Source organism: Hyposmocoma kahamanoa, unplaced genomic scaffold (assembly GCF_003589595.1).
Source record: "Hyposmocoma kahamanoa isolate Upper Pololo Valley unplaced genomic scaffold, ASM358959v1 244, whole genome shotgun sequence".
Lineage (NCBI taxonomy): Eukaryota > Metazoa > Arthropoda > Insecta > Lepidoptera > Cosmopterigidae > Hyposmocoma > Hyposmocoma kahamanoa.
In genome coordinates, this window is record NW_020653761.1 from 258,363 (window position 1) to 277,922 (window position 19,560).

A 19,560-nucleotide genomic window follows, 5' to 3' on the forward strand; every position below is an offset into this window, starting at 1 on the left:
TTGAATTTTTTGTTAGTTAACACGTTTGTCCACTTACCCCTTCAATTAGGACGCTATGCAAACGGCGTAACGTACAAATGAAAACAAAAAATATATTATTTTATTATAGTACTGTGTGGTACGTACAATAACAGTGGACGTTTATAATGGGGTATATTTTCGTTATAAATTAAACAAAAATCCCTAGCAAACTTTTTGTTTTAATCTGTACATTTATAACATTGAAAATAAAATGTTTCAACACCTGTATATTGGCTTAGAAATAATTACCATTAATCTGACGTTATTATTACTCAATTTCTTTATACATGTTTACACTAGACAGATATTTCCACAAATCGAAAACCAATTACGTAATTGGCTATCGACACCAAATGACGCGGTTTCCATAGTAAAGGCCAGACTACACGGTTGAATTTCACTGCGGGTAAACTTGCTCAAGCAAAGTATATACATAACTGTATAAGTTTCATCGGTATACTGAGTAAACAGCTTGTAACTTCAGATGGAATCCGCGCATGGTGAGTGGTATTTATACTCTATTTGGTGTCATAGGTGCCCGCCATATTTAAATCTTGGAAAGATACTGGGAGGTAAAACTAGGAGCAAATATAGTAGTAAATCAGACTAAATTGCATTGTTTTTGGGAGATTTTAGCATTTTTATTTCATTGAATACCATGACATTTTTACTACAGTGATATTCATATATTTTTCCTTTTGTGAAAATACTTCACTAGTTTGGTGTTCTTATTGATACATAGATCGAACAAGAGGAAAAATTCCTTCAAAATGAATCCAGCCGGATCAATATTACAAAATAAACGGATAAATGAAAAATAGAGCAATTCATAAAGCGACATCTCTTGTCAGCCGCTGGTAGCTGTTCATAGACTTCTCATAGATGGCGGCAAAAAAGCTGTTTACCCAATAACAAAGATCGGCAACAAGCACATAGAGCAATTCGAGCGGTCTGTAGATTCATTCTATAGCTCAGTTAGGAGAGTGGTTAACCCCGGTCTGCCAAACAGGCGCTGATCCAGCCGGATAGAAGGAATGTGTTCGACCTTTGTGTCAATAATAAGATTTTAGAGCAGTTACTTTTGCGATTGACAGGCGGTTGCATAGATGCAAACGCGCGATTGCATCGACGCAGTCGCTTAAGTTGAATTATTAAAACAATGCATCGCGTTTGCATCGCGATTGTGTCCCTGCTTAAGTCGCGCGTGTGCGTAAAGTTACATGATTAGCCACCACATCGCTACTGCACCGCGACTCAATCGTTGCAGATGGGCTGGTAAAAGTCACCGTATGTAACCGCACTTAAACCCTCAGAAAGCGGGCGTGAGTCGAGCGCGGGTCGGGTCGGGTATACTACCGTGTAAAATACACGGAATTAGATCGGCCGCGCTACCGACCCACACCCGCTGTTTGTTTCACACTTTAGGAAGATGGCGGGCCGTGATTGGTCGAATCCTACAATTATCAAGTTGCAGTGTTATCATTATTACACGATGGAATCCTTTACATAGTGTTATTTTTATGGTCGATAGAGCGTCTTTCAATGTACGACTATTTACATGGCTCAGATAGAGACGAATTCACGCAGAGTTCTCTTCAGTCGCCCAAGTATAGCGCTTGAAATGTATTTTAGCCTGCCACAATCGAGCGTAAATACGCTAGCGAGATTACGCCACATATTTTCGATTAGTTTTGTCCTTGGATTCGTTAACTAATTTGGAGTACAATAACGCACTTTGACAGACTTGTATAAACTAAAAATTATCGAAACTGAAATTCAAAGTTATGTCATCATACACAAATACGTGCAAATTTTATGTGAAATTTTGTCAGTTTGTATACATGTTATTATGGTCCACTATGGCATGGTAAAAAATGTATTAAAAATTGTGCACAACAAGATTCTTTTTAAATTTTTATGCCCAAGTCGCACGCAGTGCTCTTACGATGCAGTTTATAAAATTTCAAAGTAACAATTGAATTTTTTCCCTAAATAAGATTCAAACAAGCACTTTACTTTGAAAATCAAATGCCTATGTATAAAAAGGTATCTACATGATTACAACGCGTTGGCGATGAACCTTGGCCAAGCTATTATAACATTTCTCCAAGTTAAAAAAATCGTACATAACCCACATTGAAAAGGACTCGACGCAAATATTTAAAGATTGACAAGTTACTAATTGCCCTTTATAAGGTGGCGCTAGTGTCGGCTAATGACACCAAAGTTAGTAGTGTCAATAGAAGAAATTAGTTCTTTGAAAATCCACAGTATGGCGTGGGTATAATTTAACTTGTCAGCCTTTAGATGTATGGTATGTATACGGATTTGTAGGGGCTAGTGACCCACGGGTTCGACGTAGTTCGCGGGGTAGAGGCCGACGCGGCCATCCTTGCGGCCTTTACACCACCCTTGCTCGTCCTCGTCTTCTAGTTTTTCGAATAAGTCACCTGGAATTGAATGAGTAAGAAAATAAATATCAACCAGCCAATCACTATTACCATGTATTAGAGGAAGATATTCAACTAGTGTACTTAAAATGGCGATTGGTGGATGTTTGAAGAAAAGGCCCAAGATGAAAAATAAATTAGACAAGTCGATGGGAGCCTTGTTATATGGATCCTTCGCCATTGGTATCTACTATATACAGGATGATTTGTAAAATACTAACAACCTTGAAGAGCTATATAGTACTAACATCATAAACAACAACTTTATTTTCATCATCTCACATCAGTGATACTATACCAATGTGTGAAATAATTATAACTTTTTTATATTTATAAAAGTTTAGAATTATAAAAGTTTGTGTAATTATATCTTACCTAAGTTTTATAGAAATCGGTTAACGGAAAATGGGTTAAATTCAGTAAACTTCTTCATTGAGGTACCTCCTTTCTAACAAAAAAAGAATTATCGAAATCGGTTCATAAACGTTGGGGTAATTGCATACATACATAAAAATTACAGTTGAATGAGAACGTCCTCCTGTTTTGTAATCGCTTAAAAACAGGACGTGAAAACGGACTCGTGGGGTTTTAGTTATGAACTAGTTCACAAGAGTCATATTGCAATGGCTACCTTCCCTGCAATTCAGTGGACTAGTTAACCTTGTATGTCATTAATTAAATGACCCTGAGTATCAGCTAACCAAAGTGATCGTCAACTGATTGTCGCTGAAAACAGAACGCAGAAAAGTACCTTGTCTGAAAGACAGTTCGTCGCTTTCGGCGCCCGTGTAGTCGTACAGAGCTCTGACAGGCACTCCTGGCTCCCCTGTGTCGGTGAGTGGTCCACCCGACTCTTCGTCCCACTCGTCTTCCTCGAAGGGATTTTCCTGTGGCTGCGGCTTCGCGGGGTCCTTGGCTGGAGACGTCTTGTTCGATTTCGGTGCCGGTGCCGTACCATTGCTGAAATTTTTATAATAATTATTATGTTAAATCGTGTTGTAAAATTACATGTTTAGAGCTATTCATAATAATATGACTAAACAATTTACGTCTCGGAAGAAATAACCTACAATAAAATATAGCTATAATATATATTAGCTACTGCAATCAAGAGTGAAACACACTGACAGCGGGTGCGACTCGCGAGACGGGCGCAGGTCGGGTCCCGTGCCCGCTTGTTGTGTGTTGACGTCCATATAAATACGCTCCCGACCCGCTCCCGTTCTCTTCGTTTCACACTTTAATAACATCAACTCATCCAGAATTTTAAAGTAAACAATTATAAACTGGACAGTAGCAACTTTCCACATAAATCTAACAAATAATGTGTGGGATGTTAATACTATGTGCTTCGATTTATATCTAATCTTATGAATATTATTATATGGCTCTTATAAGCCACGTCCGCCCTCCAAAAAAAAAAAAGGTGGTGAAAAGATTATTTATTAATATGTACCTCGGTTCCTTAGGACCGACAGGCATTCTCCCAAAGTTTCTTTCTACAAAAATCTATCTAACAATTTGACTGAAATAGACATCACTGGCAGCACAAAGCATAGCAAGTATGGATATTTGATGGAAGTAAGCCGAATTAAAATGCTGCATCTCAAAACATTTTCCATTCAATGTCTACTACTAAGTTGAAAATTGGATTTCTAAGGCTTTCTTCGACTCTTAGCTAGTGATAGACATACAAAGAGGAAAGCGCCCAGCATTTAGAACGTCCTTCCGAGCTCTAGTAATATTATGAATCTCATTCCTTTGCTCCATTTCCTGAATAAATCTGTGTTTAAAAAGTGGATGATGAACTAACGTAAGAGATATATGTTCAGTCATGTCAGTAATAGTGTATCTTGAGTTATTTTCGACGTCGGGTTTGAGCGCAACTCGGAACATGCGCGGGGTACACGACTGAGCACTAGCACATTGCGGCGGCGCGCACGCGTAGATCTCCAAGCGCTCGATACTGGAAGGGAACATGGAATAAGGTAGGGTAGGAAATGGATATAGTGACGAAGTTTACGAGTGCGCGGCTTTTTTAAAAAATAACTGTTTTTAAACCGATTCAAAATCTCTGAAAGCTGAGGAAACTGGTGGACTTGCCGTCGATTATGCAGCACAAACGAAGGGCATATGTAGCATATTGCAGGAAATTATATACAGAAGATGATGGCCGGTGCAGGTGCATCTCAACTGGTTGACTGGGCAGCAGGCCGATGTGTTCTAACTGCGTAAATTGCCCGGGTGCAATCGGAAATCAGATATGTCAAACACGCTAAAGCTTATGGTTGACTCGTACTCCCAGACAAACTGTATCGTGTATTTATTACTGATTACAAGTTTTTTTCAGAACGGTTCACGTTCCTTCATCATCTGACCATGTGAATATAATCGTCGACAGCGAAAGAGAGTAGACAGACAATTATAACTGTGTTTAAAGTTGTCATCTGCCAATCTGGTATGAAACCAATAAGCCTCGATTTATATTGCAGCAGAACGGAATGGAAGCGAATTTTTGTAACGATATTGAGTTTATAGCATAAAGAACTTTATGGTCAATTGTGTAACGTACAAACTAGATACGAGCCAAAATCTTCCGCGGAATGCGCGAGTATTCTCGCGCGTAATCGTTACAAATATTTGCTTCCATTCCGTTCCACCACAATATAAATTGAGCCTTACTAGTGATCATCTTTTAGTGAATAACCACGAAAATCTTAAAATCTATACCGCAGAGTGTGTGATTAGCAAAGGGCTAATTTTACACTTCTTTTACAGCTCGCGTATATAACAGACACGTGTAAGGTATGAACACGGTGCTAGTATTCATTTCACTATCATCTAGGTTTATCGTTTCTAGAAGTCTAGTTCCCCCGCGCCCCGCTATCGCGATCTTTCGATCACATCCACCATCGTTAGTGTGTAGAAAGTTGTCAAGGAGAGAGGCCTCACACGCGTTTCAAAGTAAGTATCAAAGACTTTTCTCATGTGTTTTGTTGTAATTTTACTTTAGTTTCAGTGCCATGTGCACACTGTTATGTGACAATTATTCAAATGTTACGTTTGTTATAAATATTTATAAGATACGTCCTCGAAACTGTAAGAATATGAAAATCGTAAGTGCCAGCATAACATCAGAAATATTATCTAATTAAATAAATTACGATTGGGGCAATTACAGACTTGGGACATGGGGCAAATCCAGACGTCTATAATAACCCCAATTAAGGCTTTAAATAGATTAATCTAAAGGAGACCGACACGCTTTCATACAATCTTGGGCCAAGATTGTGGAAGATGAAAGTGGTATCAATTAATAGCTTATATATTGTCATACGATCACTGTCCGCATTTATCCGACATGCACCGGGTAATTACGGGCAGAAATACTTTCGATTTTCTTTAAAAAATTTTATTTGTTGATTATAGATAAAAGATTATGGTAATTTTGTAAGATTATAATCAAAGTTTAATTATAAGAAAAAAATACTGATTAATGCTAATAATATGATTTTCATATCGATATTCGCCTCTCTCCCCTACGTTCGATTCGTGTCAGTTCCGAATCCGAGAAATGACGATCCGAAATGTCGCAGGTATCTGAAGTGTCATTTTATGTATAGGTGTACAAGTGATATTCGTATTTTCTCGGATTCAAACGGACTTAGTACAAGCGACATCCGAAGTGTGTCCGTGAGTTTTCTAGTGTCGCGAATCACGCGATAATCAGTCATTTGGTGAGTAAACGAACTTTACCCATTTTTGTATTGTGGTAACACTGCTTTGCCTTTTTAAAACTAAAGATATGGCTGTGTAAGTGAATGTACCCTAAGAGACAAACAACTGGTAAGTTCCTCTATGTACCGTTTAACATTACGACATGCATAGACACGGTGGAAAGACACACAACTAAGTTAATTGTCGAGTTTAATATTGTTACGAAAGATGTTCTATGACTATTAATTTGCCACGTGCTGACTCGACCCGCAGTAGACTAGCCTCATTGACGCTTATGACTGTGGGTGTCGTTGGCATCAATCGGGTCGGTAGTAGCTGGCATGTACGCTTGCGCCGCGATTAATAGCTATCGAAGCTTGAAACCTGTTGGGCAGAGGTTGGACTAAAGCTGGAGTGGACACTCGGGGCACCTATCAATGTGTCCCGCCCCATATACGTGAGATGTGCTGGAGGTTTGTACGCGACATATGAGGCACACCTCTACGGTTATTTGTCATAGCACACCATGGCTCAGTGTCTTTCTACCCGCTTATATGTATACCTATAAATTAAGTATCTTTTGTCGTCCCTCAATATCTACATTGAGAATATTTGAACCAGGTACATAGGTATTACAGTCTAGTCTAAATCCAATAAACTACAAAGTGGCGACAAGATTTGGTGGAGGTGCTGGGATTCGTTGACAAATTTACGTTAATTAAAATATATCACAATGGGAGTCGGACTCTTTATCGGTCGCGCTGTAATCGAGCAGTGGTACTCGGTCCTTTCACTTCAATGCAAACAAGCAAACGATAGGACACCGTTGGAGTTCGAAACAATTTTAACGTGGAAACAAGGCAGTTTATGTGGTTGTAACATCCTCAGTTACTAGAGAATATTTGAACCAGGTACATAGGCATTACAGTCTAGTCTAAATCCAATAAACTATAAAGTGGCGATATCTAGATTAGTATAGTCTCGGATTCCGAACGAATACGATTCGGATGTAGTGCGTAAACACGCTTAGTGTGATTTTTCAGCCAGTATCTGAATACTTACGTAACGGCAATAGGTGCGCTAATGTTTTTCTTGTCAATGGCGTTCGTATTGTTGGCGTTGTTGGCCGGGACCGGCGGCGGCGGTTCCGCGTGATTATTCGTCTTGTTCGCCTTGTTGTTCGATATCGGAGGCAGCTCCTGCCATTTGCAATTTACAATTTGTGTTACGAATACGTGAGAATAGATTGGAATAATAGAATGATGTTATTACAAGAGTGTCTGTGCAAAGTTGTCATCGTATCTTGTTTTCGTTTGATTTCACAAAGGTTCAGTTTTTGATGGTTAAGAAATCAATATAAAAATGGAACAATATTTTGTCATGAATATAATGTACGCGACTCAATGTTCCGACACTTATGATGTCATTTGCACAAACGCAATAAGTTACTCTCTAAATATATCAATATTCATATTTAGGTTTACAAAATTCGTACTTAAATATTGGGAAATACATAAAAATAATTAAAATATATTATTGTATTTGTTAATAAGTTAATAGACATGCGAATATGCGCATTGATAAGCAACATTCAATCATGCGACATCGATATTTAAAAAAATATATAAAAAGGAAATACATTTGAAGCACAAATTATTCTAAGAATCGAAATGAGAATGACCCAGCCCTTTCTAGAAGATTCTACATTTAAAATTCTAATTCCCGATATCATGCTGGCAACTAAAGCACATAATAATATAGTTGTAGTTCATTCATTCTCATTTGAATCCCTGCAGGGCCTAAGCACAGTTTGTACGTCGAAAGCATTCGCCTTAAAATATAAAACTTAGATAAAAAGGGGCCAGACAAGTCTCCTTTTCTTGCTTGGGAATATTTCCATTACAAGATATAGTTCTGAAAAGTACAAATGTGTTTAGTCCCGTCTTAATGCAAAACAGGTGTATATTTATTTCTGTTGCATTGTGTTTCGGGGTTCATAGTGATTTTGTGTTCTTATTTACTAAAAACACGTATTTGAATCTTGAGTTACCTCTATGTCGAATGTTTTAGAAGCAAATTATCACAGCATAAAGTCCATTTCATGTATTCTTGTTCGTAGTGTAAGAAAGTTGTCAGTTCTTATACTTACAGTAGCTATGATATGGTCCGATTAGTAACCGCGATCCCAACACTCCATTGTTGATTTTTAGTAGCAACTTACGAAATATCTTAGGTGTAACATATAGACTTATAGACGAACTTGTACACATACTTGAATTAACGCTAAGACCATATAGATGAGACTCAAATTCATACTTTATCGGCGCATCTTTTGAAACTGGTCGTGATAGGACACTTACATCGCATAGATTACTGATGGTGTGGAATTTGGACGATCCAGTACAGGTCTATTAGGTTTTAAGACTTGTGTTTGACTGAGAGTCCGGAGCTATTTATTACCTTATATTTTTCCGTGTGGTATGTAATATGCCCACCAAGTACCAAAAAGTGACCTCAGATAGAACTACCAAATCCCAGAAAGAAAAGTAACGTACGTCTTCCGAGACAGGACGTTGGTTGAGCAGCGTGATGGGGCCGGTGGGCAGGCTCTCCTTTGACTTGCCCTTGGCGATGTCTCGGAACTCCTCCGTGTACTCCTGTGCACCCACGCACATTGTCAGCCCAAAGCCGATACGTTGGGATTTATAAATTAGAATTTTGAAATGTAATTTAGTTTACATTTTTTAAGTATTAAATTAAATTGTAATGAATTCGAGCTGAAATTTCGAATTGCAATTTTTGATTTATAAAATTACTAAAATTCGAATTTAGCGTTTTCTATAAGTTGCAATTTGCAAATTTTGATTTGCAAAAGTAATAAATTTCGAATTTAGCGTTTCTCTAAGCTGCAATTTGCAATTTTCGATTATGTAATATTACCGAAATTCAAATTTAGCGTTTTCTCTAAGTTGCAATTTAAGGTTCCAGATGGATTATGCATGTTTTTTTGTGAGTCAGAGTTTTGCTGTCGTACCTTTCAACAACTTTATTTGATTTTTTTAACCGTTATATATTTGAAATATGTTTTTTTTATTTTCTTATATCCCAACGTCTCGGTGTGAGCTTGAAGGCGAACTCATAGTAAAAAAAATTAAAAAATTAGGAGACAAAAATCATCACAACCATTCAAAGCCTGTGATAATTAATGGGGTAAAATAAAGCAAAATTGCGTAGTGGCGCTGCATGGTGATTCATTGAGAACAAAAAAGTTGAGAAAAAATGAGAGAAAAAAATACCATGCGATTAGACATTTTGCGAAAAGGTTGTATCATAGGCAAAACAATACCACTACTCGCAGTACTATAAATTGAATATATAAATTGAATCATATTTTTTACAGAGCGTAGCTCACTAACATTTTAGTAAGTAACTTCATGTTAATTTGAATTAATTTGCAATTGTTTGTTAGTGTTATTGTAAACTGATGTCGGTAACCTTGCGCCAATTGTTTGTTACATAACAATAGTCAACTTCGCTCCATTAATCAAAAAGATTCATTCTAAAAGCCCAAATCCTATAATTAAAGTAAAATATTTTAATTATGCTTTACACTTTCTTGAATTTCATTTGGCGAATAAAGGTATTTCTTATGACTAATTCTCAATAAGACCATTTCTTACAATGATCACGACAAAAAACGTAGGTACATTGTCTAAATGACTGTTTCTTTAAATTATAACATCTTATAAATATATTTTCTCAAAATGACAATCTCTTATAATGAATTTTTTTAGGTTTTCGCATTTTATTACGGTACCAGAAACAGGATCCGAAAATTTCCGAATAACTAGTTACATTTCCGGAAAAAAAAATCCTAAAGAAATATTTTCTCAAAATGTCCTTTCCCAAAACATCTAAAAATGTCGACCAAAGACGCCATGACATAATCAGCTATTGAGTGCTTACTCCACTAATTGCTCCTAACTCCTAATTCGCATTCGTGAGAGGATGAGAGGTGATCGTGTTTTGCAGTCTCGTTTCAACATTTGACAGGACATTCAATCTTCATCAATTTCACGACATAAAATATCACGTTGGTCTTATTTTCATGCAAAAGATTTTGTGTACTTATGTACAAATTTGAGTTTATTATTTTTTAATTATCATCACCATCAACCCGTTTATACTCAGGCGAGTGTTAGGTTAATGTTAGGCCATAGTCCACCACAGTGGCCCAATGTGGATTGGTGACTTCAGTTTTTCCGTGAGTTGTGAACCATCTTCGATGCTCACGTTTCATCACGAAGTTTTCCTTCACCGAAAAGCTCATAATAAATTTCAAACTAAATTGAATTACGTTAGGAAATGAAACTATTTTTCCGGATTTAAATCGCGTATATTTGTTTTTTCAAACAAACCCTTGTTTGTTTTGTTTGAAAAAACAAATATACGCGATTTAAATCCGGAAAAATAGTTTCATTTCCTATGTGTAACAATCGCGAAAACCTAACCTAACCTAACCTAGTCTTCTGTGTTGTGATGTTATTATTATATGATTTATTGAATTTCACAGTGCCTTAGTAATATACTGTAATACTGTGTAATTGTATGAACTAAATAAATAAATAAAATAAATAAATCTAAGAACTCGATATGAATTACGTTACTTTTTAATATGGTACCAATATTAGGGCAGCTCCATATCATTCTACATTAGTTTTGATTATAGTGACTACTCCCTACCTGTGCGAGGAAACCCGCACAGGGACCATCTAAATCAGGTCCTAACCCCGGATCAGCACGTTGGAACGGACTTCATCCGGTGCTCTGTAAGACTGGTACCTTCGATGAGCCGCTCCTGGTGCACGTACAGCACCCTCTCTATTTTCCAGATGGGTAGGCACGCTCACTTTCTGTCGCGCTTCGTACAACTAACGGTTGCCACCACTGAACAGCCGACTCTAAGTCGACTACCAAATCTCCTCATTGATGGCAGAGCTGTAAGGTACGCTCACTTCTCGACGACAAATGAACGGCATCTCTCCAGTTTCCAAATTCCCGAAATTGATCGCAAGATGGCTAGCTCATCCTCTACTAGCTCTCCCGGCTAGTGCAGGAGATGCCAAGTAGCATTGGCGGAGGGCTTGGTGCGGACGCCCGCCGTCGAGCCCGTAGCCTCTCCGGAAAACCCTATCTCGGGTCGGTAGATAGGGACCAATATTAGGGCAATATAAAAACACTGTATACTCTTTTGTAACAGCCAGGTAACCAAGAAGCTCGATATTTATATATCGAGCTTCTATTATTTATATTATATTATATAGATTACATTATATAGATTCTATAATATTATAGTAGAAAACATAAATATTTAGACACGAGTTAAAACGGGCCGTGGAATCGTGAAATATCATTAATCCATTTTTTCTTTTATAAAAAATATTTTATTTAAAAAATAATAATTCGAGGTCTAGTCTTCAGAGTTACTTTGAAGTTAGCGAAACCCATAACTACACCGACGTAAAAAAATGCTATATTTTGGCTCCGTACATACAAAGGATTTCAGCGCCTAAAGCAATGATCTTACTTAGAGTAAACATAAATTTGGCAGCCAATGCTCGTTGCTGTCGTTTATTTGTGGCGCTAGTGTGCACGCCAATATCCAACTTAGGTTAGGGCGAACTCCACTGGTGCACCCATTCTAGAAGAGTGCTTTTAAAGCGCAATGTGGGAGTAGAGTGCCAAGTAAACACAACTTTAGCATGGGCGCTGTGCGGCTCAATCTGATCCCTACTTACTTTTATAATAAACGTCCAGTTAAAAATGAGACTGCAAAATCAGTGCAAGTGACAGTGTTCTCTAATGATTTGTACCATCACGGTGTACCGTCACGTGAAACCCATGTGCTGCTCACATCATTTGATGTAAAATATCGGTGGGCTCTTTTTTGCTGACCTTTAACCAACAGGTTTGTAGCGACAGCTGGGAGGTGCTTTGAGGGAGAGGTATGACTTTTTGCGTTATTGTAATTTCGGTTTTAAAAATTAATTTGGTTTTTTTTACTTGGTCATCAATTGTGAGCGTGTATGGATTAATTCACATTTATCATTTCAGCAGTGCGCTCAGTTACTTGTTTGTATATTAACTTTGAGGGAGGAAGTGAGAACAAGTTCCATACAAAAAACGTTTTGATATAACCGCAATGCTGTTGTGTGGTGATAAATGCGAATTGACCCTAAGTCATGAACTCACTACTTAGCAATTAACAAGCAACGGACAACATTATCGCGAAAAGACTGATAACGTAAAAATTACAATAAGGCAGGCACCAGTGCTGTTGCAATAGGAAGGTGATTGGTCTAATTCCCTTATAAAGACGAATAGTGTATTTTTGAGATACTCCTACACAAGGCAATATCGACATTGCGAATGCGACGGACATATAGTGTCAAAAACTATGCGACAATAATAATAAAATCAGAGAATTAGGCCAAAATAAAGCCACACCTTTACACCTCTTTTGTAGTTCCCCAGCCAACCCGTGACTCGTCCTACACCGTGACAGCGTACCATGAAGGAGCTGCTGTTGCAACGGCTACTGCCGTAGTTGCTAACGGTGATAGATGGCGCCACTTTGCTGGACCTCCTCTCATCCGCTCCGAAGCAGAAGGCGGGTAGGGAGAGCCTGAGGGCGCGCGCGGTGTGCGCCCACATTGGGGCCAATAGCGGGCCGGTTGATGCGCGAGCCGCACGGGCCGTTTCGACCCACCGCGTGAGCACCGCTGACGCAGCAGTAGGGACGTATTTGAAACTTACGGGCTCGGGGTTCTCCGACCCTGGATCCTCCTTTTGCAGGGTTATATAATACTTTTTTAATCTTGCGTTTTACTCGATTCTCATTTGTTGCAATTTTAGAAAACAGTAACTACTAGATAACACTAAACGACAAAAACTCTTTTTTTTTACGGAAATTCTATTTTTGTTTCCTTCATGATTAAAGTAAAGATTTTCTTTGATAAAACATGTGACTGATGTCACAGCAAAATAAAAAAAACCGATAAACACAAATAGGAAAAAGATGACTTGAAGATTTTCTGTCCCGGACTAAATAATAGATAACTATACCGACTAACTATAAAGCAATGGAAGAGTAATCGAGCAAAGATGTCCATTAGTCACATCTACTTTATATGCAGTTCTAACTGCGTTACGAAACCTAGCAATCATGCACCTTTGTCTCAATTATATATAAATAAGTCTTAAAAACTGCGAGAAGAGGCCTGAATATGTTGACTAGAATATCATGAAAAATGTATATAGTACGATCATCGTAGGCAGTGCGAGTTAAGGTGAATGAATATCTTCGTTCCTCTCTGTTCCTCTGTCGCCAATCTCTTTCTATTGGTGGTAAATGCATAAAAATGAAAATTTATCGCCAATAGAGTTCAAGGCGGAGTAACGGAGAGAAGCAAAAAGATTCTCCAATCCCTTTGCTGGTTTAAGCAAATTAACTCGAGTTGTTATGAAGTACACTCGTGTGGATTTGCGTACGTTGGTGAGTAAGTACAGCAACGCGGTAACTTTATTACGAAAGAAACGTTTTCAGTCTCCCTAGCTCATATTTTTCAGAGAATGTAAAAAGAACAGCTAGCATAGTATAACAAGACAAGAATTGCATGTCACTCGGGGCGTAGGGGTTGTCACATTGTTATTTTAGATGTACCTACCTACAGATTGCAAGACGTAATTTAAATAGGTATTCATCACAGTAATCACGTTCTATATTGAAAAAAAGTCAAATATTGATATTTCGATTATGGGAAGGGGTATGATCACAAAATAGAAAAAGATGCGAGTTTACATATTATACACAATGATACATTTATATAAATCAAAAAATGATAAATTTGACGCAGAAAAATGTTTGAGTAATTTTCATATAATTTCTCTCGATACCTAATTTCGGTGGCAATTGTTTTAATTTAAATATTCTAGAATACTATCATAAAGTATTATTTAATATTAGAGTGTGGTATCTTGAAAGATTAATTAATATTTCACGATAATATTATTATACTCGAATACTTAAATAACAAAAATTGCCACCGGCATTAGGCAGAGACAAGTAACCTGAAAATTACTCACTTTTAAAAATATTTTAGACATCAAGCGAACGCTTCAACTCTCCAATGAAAAGCACGTGCGACCCGCGCTTTACACTTGAGTGCATCGCGAGATTATGCGAATGTTTGCATCCGTACACGGCACGCGCACACATACAAGCTACCCGCTGCCATTTGTATGGAGTTCTTATTTATACTATGCAGCTAGTGTTTGTTTTGTTCACATTGAATTGCGTATACAGTGGTGTTCAAGGTTGTCTTCCTAATTTTTGTTCTCGCAACAATCAATAAATGGCGTTCACAAAACTTCAGGTTTTTGAAGGAGTAAAGAGTTGATGATTTGTTCATGATATTCTGGTCGAATACTAACTACGATAATAATGGTGACTAAGAAAAAGACAGCCACGGAAATTTAACTCATGCTGACTGTAAATGCTTCTATAGAATGGCGACCTACTTCACTTTTACGATACAAAAAAGCATTCAAAAGTTAAAATGATGCAATAGATTTAATAAATTTAGACATTCGCTATTTGAAACCTGGCACATAGTATTGTGTAGATCGAGTGGCGAAGGGTGGACGTTCGAAGAAGGTAAGCCAAATGTAGAAGGTACAGAGCAAATGTGAGATATTTCCGTTCTCTTCCTTCTACGAGATTAAATTTGTAGGCAAACCGATGGGAAACGTGTTATGCGGACGTTTCACCACTGATGAGATACAACTTATCAAATGTCCAATAGGAATTTATATTATAATGTTCGTGTGCGAGATTTCAAAAAGAGAACCATTAAGTGGCGAATTGTTGCAGCGAATGCAGAGAAGCGTGGCGAACATACCTCGAATTGTGGCCACGCCATCGCCATTTTGGTTCCGTGGTTGTTGGCCCACCATTTCAAATCTTTTTGGTGGTCTGAGTTGTTTATCGTATGATAGAATTCTTCGTATATTTGTGGTAATCTGCAATTGTATATTTATAGAAAAAATATTATTGCGATAATTAAACGTAAATTTCAATAAGTATTCTAGCCGTTTACTTGTAATGGCATAGATTAATTTGTTTAATGAGTCATTTTCAGGCTAGGGTTCTTCACCTGATTTCGGTGGCAATTTTTATTATTTAAGTAGTCTAATGTATAGTGAAATATTACATAATAATTCAGGATACTACACTGCAATATTAAATAATACTTTATGATAATATTGTAGAATATTTAAATAATAAAAATTGCTTCCGAAATTAGTTAGAGAATACTAACCTGAAAATGACCATCATATTAAGACTGTCAAGAGATAACATGATCTCACTAAAACAAACAATTATAGATTACTTAAAAGAAAATAGAATAAAAATAGAATTTATTTTCAAACGTAAGTTTGTGAGACACACGGTAGATATTCGTAGTAATAACTACATTTTAACCGACTTGCAAAAAAGACATTGGTACTTAGGTGGGAATTTTTTTATTTCGAGATATAATCAACTTTGTTTTAAAAAACTCGAATAAGATAGACATGAAGAGCTACTCGGGAGGAAACTCGTAATTTGATGAAGTAATATAGTTTAATAACATATACGACATTACAAGTATTGCTGCAAGAATAATAAATATACTTACGAAGGTTCTTGACTGATGTTAAGACGCTTATGGAAACTGAAGAGCACGTCCTTGAAAAAGGTGAGCCTCTGAGCTTCCATTTGCTGACATTTCTCGAAGACCGCTTCCATGTCTTCGATATACCGCGGGTTGTACGCCGTGATTTCCGCCAGCGCGGCTTGATACTTTTCCCTGCTCTTGGAAACTTCTTCTCTACATTTGGATACGCGCTCGTTCATTTTCTTCACCTAGAAAATATAATTGTTTATAAGAACATGAAATATGTTTATTGTTACAAAGTACTAGCTTTATAATCAATCCAATTGTATAATAAAGCCACATGTACACCAAAAGTGTTCTTATCAGTTGAAAGTCATAAAAATAATACAACTACATAAAACAAACAATGTATATGTGACATTTATATAACTCTACTAGTTAAGTATAAAAAAGTTAACAATTAATTTCTATTGTAGAATCTTTAAACTTTCTCCTTAAAAATTGTGATTTTGCAGTTGTGACCTTATTACACCTCGGGTGCGAGTTTCTCTAGCGAACAGATTGTGTGAAGAATTTGCAAACACAAATGGCCTAGGATAAATAGCTACATATAATAACAGGGTGTAATGCAAAATGACGGACACTCCAATAAAAAGAAAAAAGGGTCTATCTTGCCCCAAGCCTGGCGCAAAACATACCTATATAATTGCTATTTTGTTTTTATTTACATAATTCTATTTGACCAAACCCATAGAAAGTTCTAAGCTCTGTTTCACTCACACTTATTGATAAAGGATGAACCTAAATAAAAGAAAAAATATAATTTTTTAAATTCTTTCCGATAAGGAAAAAGCAAATGTTTAGTAGTGGCTTGCTTGGAAGTAATAAAACAGTAGTCAGGAACAGAAGTCATAAATTTATTTTCAAATTAGTCTACTACTGTACATTTTTTGGTCTCTTAACTTGTAGGTAGTTTAGTGCGTTTACATAGCAGCGACGGTAGCGCCACCATCGTCGCGGTGGCGCTGTCGTTATACACTTTACTGCACTCTGATGCGCGGCTACTCAGTGGCGATATAGCCGGCGTCGTGGCGCGTATTGATGTGAGCGCTGGTGCGCGCTGGTGTTGATGCAAACACATGTTTAATTAAAACCATACAGCCAAATCTAGGTCAATTTTTCTTTTGCTAATTTTAGGTAGGTACTTAGACAGGCATCCTAAGTCTTCAAATGAAAAGAATTTGATTTCTAATGTTTTTTTGTTTTTCCATTTTGCTATTTTATTTCTACATTGCGGGTCACTCCATACTTCCTTATCTATAGAGACCAAAAACTGTGATAAAGTTTTTGTTTGTACATGAAAATATATCACCTAACCCTATTTCGCATGAGTAAAAATAAAACAACATTTTAGCCGCTGATAACGAAAACGAAATCTATAGTTTTTACATATATGTATGGCATTTCTAGACTTAATATTAAGAAAATTATCATATGCTATATAAGTCATATGTTTCTTTTGCGCCGGGTGTGGGGTAATTCTGTATGTGCCGTGATCCTATCCTTTTCATATTTATTATATTAACAAACAATTACCAATCGACAGAGTCTAAATTTGCTTACTGATAGCCATAGCCCAAGAAATAATAAATTGAAATGTGCCACAACAATCACATCAATTGTCTGGTAACAAACTAGATAAATACATGTACTGCCAGACCAGTATTAATTTATAAAAGTTTTACGTCGAAATTGATTATCGTTAGGACCTATTTAGAAGTCGAACCCGTTGCGACTATAAAGTTCATAGTATACACCTATGTTCATAAAATTAAACAATACGTAGTTACATTTTACTGTCATCAGTTATCATCGTAATTTAATTATTTATTTTTAAATATATAATATGACATTGGGAATGAATGCGAACATAGTATACTTTGTAATTAATATTTGAAAGCCAATCCCTGGTGCAACGCGCTGAATTATAAGAGTGATCTTAAATATGGAAACTGAATTTACCGTGTAAGCTTACAAATAATAATATATACCTATCTCTCTCTACAACAGCTACAAACGTACAGAACTCGGCAAGAGCCTTAAGGCTAAATACATTTGGGCGTCCGGCGGCGCCGCCGCCACCCCAGGATGCGCTAATTGGATAAACCTGATCGACGTGGAAACTAATTTGATCTTCTATCTCCACTTAATCATATAAGATAAAATAGAGTTTCTACATTCCACAGGGCTATAGTTTTCAATAGACAATACAAACGGGATTGTACAGACGGCAGCAAATCGACTTACACTTTGACGGATCTTGTTATGTTGCACTGGAGGCGATAATATATACGAACAAAAGTGTAAAGCTGTGCTGCCCAATGTACGTAATACTTAAGATTTAATGAAACCTTTCAAGCTATTGACTGTACATAAATGTTACAGTTTGTTCCCAACTAACAATTTTATGGAAAATAAGTTTTTACGTCAATGTAAATAAACAATTTCATCAAAATTTAAAATTACGCCGTTTTCGTTAGGTCGTTTCCACGACAAATCAAGTTTTGTCGTACTCAATTACATTTTCAGGTTATTTTTCTCTACCTCATTTTGTTGACAATTTCCATTACTAAAATATTCTATAATATTATCATAAACTATAATTTTATGTCGAGTAATTAGGTTTTCGCGATTGTTACACATAGGAAATGAAACAATTTTTCCGGATTTTAATCGCGTATATTTGTTTTTTCAAACAAACGTTTTGTTTGAAAATACAAATATACGCGATATAATTTCATGAATAAGTATTATTTATTATTTCACAATAATTTACTCAAATACTTTACAAATAAAAATTGCCACCGAAATTAGGTAGAGAACACTAATCTGAAAATTACCCGTCTATAGCCGAATAGGGTTTGAAGTTACTTGAATAAGTTCGTTCATTGTGAAATAGTTCGGAATATGAAAAGGTTTGTAGCATCAAAAATGTGACATAGCACACAAATATACGTGGTGACACAATCCAAAATAAACAAAATTTTGCGTTTACTATGAATAGCTTCAGCGACTCGGTCGCGTGGCCGATATTGCTTTCCCTTTCCCGCGTGGTTTTAATGTGAAATGAGAGAAAGGGAACACAGTGGCCACACTGCTCAGCCGCGCAATATAATTTGTTATTCGTGCAAAAATTGTGCTGACCTATCATAACAAACTTACAGTTCTTACCAATAAGACCCTCTGTCGTAGGCAACAAAAAATACACAAACGTCATAAAAAATACATAACGGACATTAAAACCAATACCGTCACTAAATAAAAATCTTGTTTTGAAAAATTTAAACTTATTTTCAGAAACTAAAATGATAATTTTAAGAAAATTTACTTCTTCGTTTAGTGATGGTATTGATTGCCACGTGTGACACGTATATTTAACACAAAAGTAACGTAAAGATTTTGGACTTGTTCCTTAGGCCACAAATTCGCCACAGCGGTGCGCCCTCTGACGTTCAAGGTGTCTTGAGTTGGATGTATCCAACACAAGCGCAATATATGCGCGCAAGTCTTGAACGCCTTGGGCTGGTTTTTGACGTCATTAGACCGCCACGAGTTGGGGATTTTTGTAAGGGTTGTGCATCTTCTTCAATATG

At 36.8% G+C, this 19,560-nt stretch overlaps 1 protein-coding gene across 5 annotated transcripts in view; it reads right to left on the reverse strand.

The window, feature by feature from the left end:
* Nucleotides 1–660: 660 nt before the first annotated feature.
* LOC113228840 (protein kinase C and casein kinase substrate in neurons protein 2) overlaps nt 661–19,560 on the reverse strand; it is a 193,779-nt gene continuing 174,879 nt past the window's right edge. For 2 of the 5 annotated variants that reach the window (XM_026462253.1, XM_026462251.1), the window contains 7 exons: nt 15,929–16,155; nt 15,149–15,269; nt 12,759–13,034; nt 8,744–8,845; nt 7,251–7,387; nt 3,223–3,431; nt 661–2,471 (listed from right to left, as the gene is read on the reverse strand). In XM_026462253.1, the coding sequence (XP_026318038.1) occupies nt 2,359–2,471; nt 3,223–3,431; nt 7,251–7,387; nt 8,744–8,845; nt 12,759–13,034; nt 15,149–15,269; nt 15,929–16,155 (1,185 nt within the window). In that variant the 3' untranslated portion in view covers nt 661–2,358. Of the gene's footprint in view, nt 2,472–3,222; nt 3,432–4,066; nt 4,438–7,250; nt 7,388–8,743; nt 8,846–12,758; nt 13,035–15,148; nt 15,270–15,928; nt 16,156–19,560 lie in introns of those variants that run through there. The other 3 variants (XM_026462254.1, XM_026462252.1, XM_026462255.1) reach the window with 3 other exon arrangements.